This window comes from Osmerus eperlanus, chromosome 2 (genome assembly GCF_963692335.1).
Source record: "Osmerus eperlanus chromosome 2, fOsmEpe2.1, whole genome shotgun sequence".
NCBI classification, from domain to species: domain Eukaryota; kingdom Metazoa; phylum Chordata; class Actinopteri; order Osmeriformes; family Osmeridae; genus Osmerus; species Osmerus eperlanus.
Window position 1 is genome coordinate 23,581,421 of NC_085019.1, and position 8,686 is coordinate 23,590,106.

Below are 8,686 nucleotides of genomic sequence, written 5' to 3' on the forward strand. Positions count from 1 at the left end.
GTCGATCAGATCGTGGTGATGCGCTGCGCTCGAGCGCCCCACTCGTCTGCACCGTAAATCAAGAGCGCGCTTGAGACGGGCGTTGGAACTCAGAAGATAGCTAGACACGAACTTGTTTCCTGTACTTCGCTCTATCACTTCGCCCTGACATTTAGTAAACAGCAGGGGTTTCTTTCAGCACTTGGACAATGCAAGCCATCAAATGTGTGGTGGTTGGGGATGGGTAAGTGTGTGAAAAAAGTTTTTTACTTACTTTACTAAACACCTCATCCACCGTTCATCCGGATCGATTCAGGTACCGGCAGGGTGTGGACATGTACAGTTGCATCAGGAATTCAAGGTGTCACATGTTACATAGTTTTGTGAGGGTTATCATGAAAAATAAATACATATTATATTTGAGTTTTAAGGAAAGTTTCGTTCTAGTTAATGTAGGGCTTGATGTTCAGAACAGAGGTTCATGTGTATATCTGCCTTACAGACATAGGGACGTTAACAGCGAGAGCATCGCAGCAAAGTTGGTTTCTGGCAAACAGTACTGGACTATTAACTCAGAATTATTCAAACATCACCTGGTGCCGCGAAAATTGTCAAATCGTTTTGGTTTTTGTAATTCTCACAACATAGAACATTTTAGGTCGTTTTGACCTAAAAAAGGAACTAGCAATATGTAAATGCACCAGGAAGAAGGAAGTTCTTTTGCAAGATTTCTTACAAAATGGATTCTGAGATGCAATCTTCTAACAAGAAATGGAGAGAGATAAAGATGGTAGAGTAGCTACAGTTAAGCAAAATACAATTCTCAAAGGCTGTGGATAGAATATAATCTGGAATATAATCTGGAATGTAATATGTCCCTATTTGAAATCCAGTTTCTTTACTGTGTGTTTCAGTGCAGACAGCTATAGTTCCTCTGGTGTGCTTTTTACAATGCAACCCACGTAGTTCCTCTTTTCACAGTTTGCCCTTCAAAAACAGGTGACACAAGTATTTAACCCTTGTGTTATCTTCGGGTCATTCTGACCCATCAGCCGTGTGACCCACCGTCGTATTGCGACAAATTTACGCCATACAAAAACAAAGTGAAGCATTTTCTTTTAACCGTTGGGCTGTCGCAGACCCCCCACATTGCAAAGGTTAAAAGAAAATTATTTTTATTTGTTTTTGTATTGGGTAAAACTGGGTAAACACAACGATGGTTCGTTATGAACCTTTGGGTCATGTGACCCGAAGGCAGCACAAGGGTTAATGGAAGTACATGCTCAGTCTCGGGGGTTTCAAACACTGAACTAAATTAAACATTTAAAAGCCTCTGAATTGGTGTTTCCGGTTCACATTCAAGAGGGCCTGTAGATCATGAGACCAGTCACTGACCTATAGGAAGACAAGTTGTGTCATATAACACAACTTGTCAACCATCCTAGTTGTGAATAGTAATATTATTACATTATTTTATTACTTATTATTATTATTATAAGAATGTTACCTTTGATTTAAAGGTGCCTTTCAAGGCACCCAAGGACACCTTACAGCATAAACACACATGAACAAAATGAAGAATACAAAAACACAAACATACAGTACAGATCAGACATGCAGATGAAGGATCAGTGAAGCTATGATCTTAAAGAACGTTTGGGAATGTAAACGTGAAGGCGCTCTGATAAAGAAAGAGCAGCCAAATGACGAGGAGTTCTGTAGTGGTGAAGGAACATGGGACTGAATGAGCTAGCGTTGTTTCTGCGTCAGCCTGAACGTGAAGCCCGGACTGAGAGGTCCACGCACGCATGCACGACTTCCGCTGCCATGGCGCCAGCTACACTTGCAAAAGCTTCACCTGTGGTTGCCGTGGGTTAGGGGGAAGGTGTAACAGGAGCTCCATGTGACAGCCAGGGCCTTAGTTAAAAGAATCTTAGGGGGGGTAAAAAAAAGATAAATAAATCAGTTTCAAATGGAGATATTTCAAAAAGGGTCCATATGTCCTTGTCATCAACCGCCAGCCCCCCCTGCAACGACCCCATGCGGAGCAGTAGCCCGTGAGAGGAAGACAGGTGCTTAAACATTCATAAGAGTTCACAGAGAGGAAGATGGAAGGACATGAAAGATGAAACAGGCCAGAACTGATCATGCTGTGTTGGAGGTTAAAAAAGACTGATTTTAATTTCCACCACTGTGGAACATTTCTATTCGAACTTGAGCTCAAATAGGCCAAAGGAAAACATCACGGGTGAATTTAGACAGGATGCAAATATTCTCGTCCTCACTGTATCTTCCCCAGACAGATGACCAGTTTTAGTCGAGGTTTGCCAGATTACTATTCTCAGTTGTACGTTGGTCTGTTTTTTTTTAGGTCAGTTCAGACTAGAAAGTAGCACATCATACTCACTCAATTTGAACCAAATGTATGACTTTAACTACCAGGTTGGCTTTTGAAGTCAGATTGTGTGACTCTATGTCTTCACTGTACTACAGATTCATTGTGTAACTTTCATGATTCCTTCACAACTAAGGAGTTCATTTTTAAACTTCAGGCAGGCTTTTAATATCGGCAGTGTGTAAAAGGTGTAGGACCACAGAAGATGGCCTATGGTTCGAGCTGTCGTCAAGCAGCTTGTTCACACTTCATCTATGACACACCGCCCACGGACAAGGCCATCTGTGTCGCCTCTGCTAAGACTGAGAGGGAGAGGAGGACAAGAGGAGTGGAGAAAAGAAGGAGAAGAAGAGAGAGAGAGCGAGAGAGGGAGAGAGAGAGATAGGGGGAGAGAGTGGGAGAGAGAGAGAGAGAGAGAGAGAGAGGTCTGGAAGCCAGTTGGAGAGTAGGAGTACTGGAACCATGAGGTCCCTCTGCTCTGACTCAAAGCACAACCAACTTTATGTGTGTGTGTATGTGTGTGTGTGTATGTGTGTGTGTATGTGTGTGCTTGTGTGAGTGTATGTGCTTGTGTGTGTATGTGTGTGTGTGTATGTGTGTGCTTGTGTGTGTGTGTGTGTGTGTGTGTATGTGCTTGTGTGTGTGTGTGTGTGTATGTGTGTGTGTTTGTATGTGTCTGTGTGTGTGTGTGTGTGTGTATGGGTGTGTGTGTGTCTGACTCAGAAGGGCACGGTTAGAGACACACACATACACACACACATCTGCCCTCCTGATTTGCATGGATGCTACTGTTAACCCAAGGATCAGCATTCTGAACAGATCTCCAGATCTCAGTGTTTCTAGCCTCAGGTGTTGTTTTCCAGCTCTCTGCTGCCTCCCCTCCTGAGCATTCCTCTATCCTGCCTGTACTCGCAGGTAGGGACTGTTCTCAGGAATTCCCTCCCCGATGCGCCCTCGTTCAGCCCTTTCTGTCAGGGCTCTGGCTCAGTGTTGGGTAATGAAGTCAGAGAAATCTGATCTCTAATTCATTAACAGAACGCAGGCCAGTTTGAAAGAGTCCTTCAACCTGGTAATCCATCACGTCACACTGTGTGTGTGTGTGTGAGATGGATTTCAAAGCTGCATCGGTCCTCTTCACTTCCCTTCTCCTCTCTTTCCAGTCGTGATTTTGATGGAAATTATAAAGATACAGGAAGATTAGTAATGGACATTTTGTATTGTGCTAACGCATTTCCAAAATATCGCCAAGGGGCTGTTTAAACTCCGTTTTGACTATCAGATATAAGACGTTTGAGATAATAACCAATCATAGATTCCAATGTTCCAATTCCAATCAATGATTCCAATCATAGATTCCAATGTGATTCCAAAGGCAACAAAAGATCCAATGTTGCGATCTACCCCTCTCTAAAGTCCACTTATACAATGTGTGCCACAGTAAAGATGTTTTTGTGTCCTTGTCTGTTGACAGAGTGTGTCTGGGTGTGACCACGTTCGCTTCTCAATGCTGTCTTGCAGCAGAGCACGTGTGTGTGTGTGTGTGTGCGCGTGTGTTGGCACACGGCTGATTTCCCCATCTGTGTTTCAGCGCTGTGGGGAAGACATGCCTGCTCATCAGCTACACCACCAACGCCTTCCCTGGAGAGTACATCCCCACCGTGTGAGTACACACACACACACACACACACTAGCCAGCGTCCAACAGAACACTCACTGACACTCAGGGGAGAAGTTGCATCATCTTGCTCCTCACATTATGCCAAACTAGATAAGAGATGTTTATGTATCAGCTTCACTTGTAATTGAGGGAGTTCATTTCAGAGTGTGTGTGATGTCACTGTCACTGACCCTGTGATGTCACTGTCACTGACCCTGTGCATCTGACAATAAAAGATTTGAACTTGAACTGATGTTTCGCTGTCCTGCAGGTTTGATAACTACTCTGCCAACGTGATGGTGGACAGTAAGCCGGTTAACCTGGGGCTGTGGGACACGGCAGGCCAGGAAGACTACGACAGACTCAGACCGCTGTCTTACCCGCAGACGGTACACACACACACACACACACACACACACACACACTAACACACTCAAACACACAGTACTCACTATTGCACACAATGGTTTACATTTCTCACATGACATCTCAGTATCGTAAACAGCAGTATCAACAGTGTGCCAGTGTGTTGTGTTGTGTTATCGTTGACCAGCTGTTGTGTTGTATTGTGTTGTATCACGGCTGACCAGCTGTTGTGTTGTATTGTGTTGTATCACGGCTGACCAGCTGTTGTGTTGCTCCTCCAGGATGTGTTCCTCATCTGCTTCTCTCTGGTGAGCCCTGCCTCTTTTGAGAACGTCAGAGCCAAGGTGAGTCCAAGGACCACACACACACTGACACACACACTGACACACGCACACACACACACTAACACACACACTCACTCACACACTTACACACTCTACACACACACAGGTTTACATTCAGTACACACAGGTGCAGAGCATATCTATATTTAATCACCATTATTACTCACATACATACTCACTGAAGATTCACCTTTAGCCGGTACAGGAACAACTTAGATGACATAGTGCTTCCTACAGCAGAGGATTGACTCTGTAGATCATGAATCCTGCAGCATCTCCACATATGCTACACACACATTCTGAATCCCAGGGGTCTGGGGTCTGGGTATCAAACTCTGTGTAAATGAATCCGTAAAAGTACGCTTCCGGAGAAAACTGAAAAACAGGCCAAGTGTTTTTTCATGGACCTGAAACCTGAAGGCGTTATTACGCGTATGCGCCTTCCTACATTTGACACCATGATGTCTTAAACACCTCCTTGCCTCCGCACATTTGCAAAAGTACGCAGTTAGTCTTCTGTTTGGCATTCGCGGCTGTAGCCAGTCAGATATGAATTAAGCGTTGAAAAGCCAAGCTTCCAGATCTCAAGGACAAGTATTGGAGAAGCGAGGTGAGTCTGTAGGCAAACACTGGAGCGTTATTGTTCTGAGACCTTACTGAGTAAGAGAAGATCGCCTTTGGTGTCCTCCTCCCACAGGCTGTGGCGTTCTGTGGTGTTTACAGAACAAGGTGATCACACACACAAAGGCAAGCACGCACGCACACTCTCGCACATTCACACACACACATGCTCACGCACACATGCACACACACTCCCAAACATGTCACTCTGTTGAAGCGAGCTGTCCTTGGGCTTGTGTTACCAGCAGGGTAAGGAAGGGAAGGTCTGGAGGAGACTGGATCGTTCCTCGGGCCTCTGGATCGTTTAGCTGTGAACATCTGAGCCCTGGTATCCATGACTGCCAAGGCTGTCACAAGCAGCCTGTTGTTTTGTCCAAAATATTCTGTTTTTCATTTGGTTGTTTAGCAGACACTTAATTATTACTAGTATTATTTAGTGACACACAAGTTCCTCAAGCTACAGTTTTACTGTGTTTTCAACCCCACTCCCCCACCATGTTACCATGTCATCAAGTCTCCATGGTAACATTACTTTATTTAAATAGAAATACAGAGCGATTAGAAAGCCTGTAGGTGACAAATCGGAGTGTATTTAGAGAGGGAAGCTAGGCGGACTTTGTGGGGGTGGCCTTACCTGGCAGAGACGTGATATGCCTTCACAACGCTGTGATAATTGACTCTCAAAAGGAGCAGTAATTTGATCGTGTTGTCTGTGGTTATTACGTCCGTGGACCCCTCAGTGTAGAGCCTGTGTGAATCCGCAAAGAATCAAATATCTATTAAATGCAGCTTAATTGTTTTTGGGGAGGCATTAGCTCTGGTGATTTCTGCGAGTGTTTTGTCTGCAAACGTTTCAGAACATCTCTCGCGGCGTCTCTCACCTCGCTCCTCTGAAAGCCTCAGCCTGCAGTTGACAGTGATGAAAGCTTTCTCCAAGGTGAACGTTGTAACTGATAGAAAGAGTGTGCCTGGCCCCTCACTAGTTCACTCTGGGGAGTTGACTGTTTGACAGACATCGTTCAGTTTTGTTGTGAATAAATTGTGATGCTTACAGGCTTGGGAGGTTTATCTACCATGCTTCAATTATTATTATTATGATATTATTATTTGTGTGTGTGTGTGTTTGTATGGTCTTGTTTAACTACCCTTAATAAACCAAGCAAACCAGGCCCCGTGGGGACATAGTCTTGGGCCCCACAACATCAAGTGCTATTTCTAGGGGGGTTTAGATGGTTTAGGGTTAGTCACAGGGTCAGATTTAAAATTAAGGGATTAAGTTGGGAGTTAGGGATAACACGATTTTGAATGGTTGTGAATTGGCGGTCCTCACTAGGATCGTCAAACCAACCTGTGTGTGTGTGGTGATGTGCGTTTGTGTGCTCCCTCTAGTGGTACCCCGAGGTGCGGCACCACTGCCCCTCCACCCCCATCATCCTGGTGGGCACCAAGCTGGATCTGAGGGACGAGAAGGACACCATCGAGAAGCTGAAGGAGAAGAAGCTGGCTCCCATTACCTACCCACAAGGCCTTGCACTGGCCAAGGAGATAGGTAGGATACTCCCACCGTCCACAAGTCATCTGTGCGTTACTCACCAACTCTTCACCATCTCACCACACATGAAAGGAGATCTAGAGGAATTTTTCCTTGTTTTATTTGATAATAGTTAGGTTTTTTCCATGTGCAATTAATTAATGCAAAACAGTTGAAGGGTGAGTGAAACAGTTGAAATCTGTTTCACAGGGTGAAACAGATTTTTTTCCTGTTATTCATTAATGTCACACTTTTCAAGTGGAACCTTTTGGAATGTGATAAAAGGCTATTTTTAATTTTCAACACCTACACAGGCTACCAGGCAAAACAGTAATTAAATTCACTGTAAATGAAATGTAAAAGCAAGGCCACTATGCCTACGATTTCAAGTCAATAAGACTATGGGCCAGATAGCAGGAGCACATGGCAGGTGTCGACCATGCCAAGTCTCCCCTAAGTCCAAAGACCAGCAGGCAGAAGGAGGGAGGGATGGACAGCAGGCAGCTACAGTACTAAAGTCCTCAGTTATAAAAAAAAAAAGCGGTTCCCCTTACAACAAGCGTACGCCCTGGAACGATGTGTTGTCCTCGGCAACGTGAGCGGTAACCACACGTGTGTGTCATTCCCAGACTCGGTGAAGTACCTGGAATGTTCCGCCCTGACCCAGCGAGGGCTGAAGACCGTGTTCGACGAGGCCATCCGGGCGGTTCTCTGTCCCCAGCCCACCAAGGTGAAGAAGAGAGGCTGCCAGCTGCTCTGAGCTCGCTCGCCCACTCTCACCACCTCAGGGATCCAACACAAAGGAAATGTTACATTTACATATTAGACTATAGTATTTTGTTCGTCTCCTTTCTTTGAACTTTGTTTAAAATCTGTGTGAAAGTATACCTGGGATACACTTCTGTAACCTCCCGCTGTTCTGGAAAGCTGTACAGTGCTGGGTACTTGATGTGAAGCACGGATGTGCAGGTTTGGGTGCTTTAGAATGGTTCAGATGTTATCCAATATCCTAAACCTGTTGATTTGTAACAACAACATCCAAATCAATAGTTGATCGTTCATATGATTCTGTCAGATGGTATTACTGAGATATTGCTTTCTCCTATTTTTCTATGATGTTTTGCACAAAAATTGTGATTAATTTGACGATCAAATTCTGTCCTTGGCAGTTATCTTGACAGAGGAGCTTGAGTCTTACAGAAACAGGATGAGGTTTAGTGGGTTCCTCAATATTGGATTAAAAACTGAGTTGACAAAAACTTCATATACATTTTGTTAGCTTCAGGGCTGCGGAATTAGGTTGTCATGTGTCTAAATATGTAATACCACAGAATTTTGTTCAGTCTTTAAAAATAAACTTGGCTTTTCAGAAGCAGAGGTGTATTGATTTTCACCGCAGGCGTCCCGTTTTCATTTTGTCTGATGAGTCGCGGGAATTGCGTTGAGTGTGAGTGAGTTTTTCAGACAGGAGAAAATGAAGGGCTTTATTCTCCTGAATCACGGGGCTCTCGTCTCTGAAACCCTCTGATCCCTCCTGCTGGCGAGCATTCTCCTAGCAAACAAGGATCTTTCAATCAAAAGTTTGTGACAAAGTGGCAAATCACTTTTCCATTTGTTTTATTTAACTCCCACTCAGAAACACATTATACGGCTCCTTTTGTTTGGTGTTCAGGGATTCTTTCTAGTTTTGGCTTGTTCTGTGAGTAAAGACTGCTTAGAGCGCCACAACACATTTAGAAAGCAGAATCATCTTAACGATCAGATTTTAAACGTTGCTTCATGAATATCTGACC

The 8,686-nt window shown here is 44.3% G+C and overlaps 1 protein-coding gene across 1 annotated transcript; it reads left to right on the plus strand.

Annotated features, from left to right (window-relative positions):
* The first annotated feature begins 77 nt into the window (after positions 1 to 77).
* On the plus strand, positions 78 to 8,286 carry rac2 (Rac family small GTPase 2). The gene is made up of 6 exons (XM_062481768.1): positions 78 to 223; positions 3,963 to 4,034; positions 4,303 to 4,420; positions 4,679 to 4,741; positions 6,752 to 6,911; positions 7,523 to 8,286. The coding sequence occupies exons 1-6, from the start codon at positions 189 to 191 to the stop codon at positions 7,651 to 7,653; spliced, it is 579 nt and encodes a 192-aa protein (XP_062337752.1). The 5' UTR covers positions 78 to 188; the 3' UTR covers positions 7,654 to 8,286.
* The last annotated feature ends 400 nt before the right edge of the window (positions 8,287 to 8,686 follow it).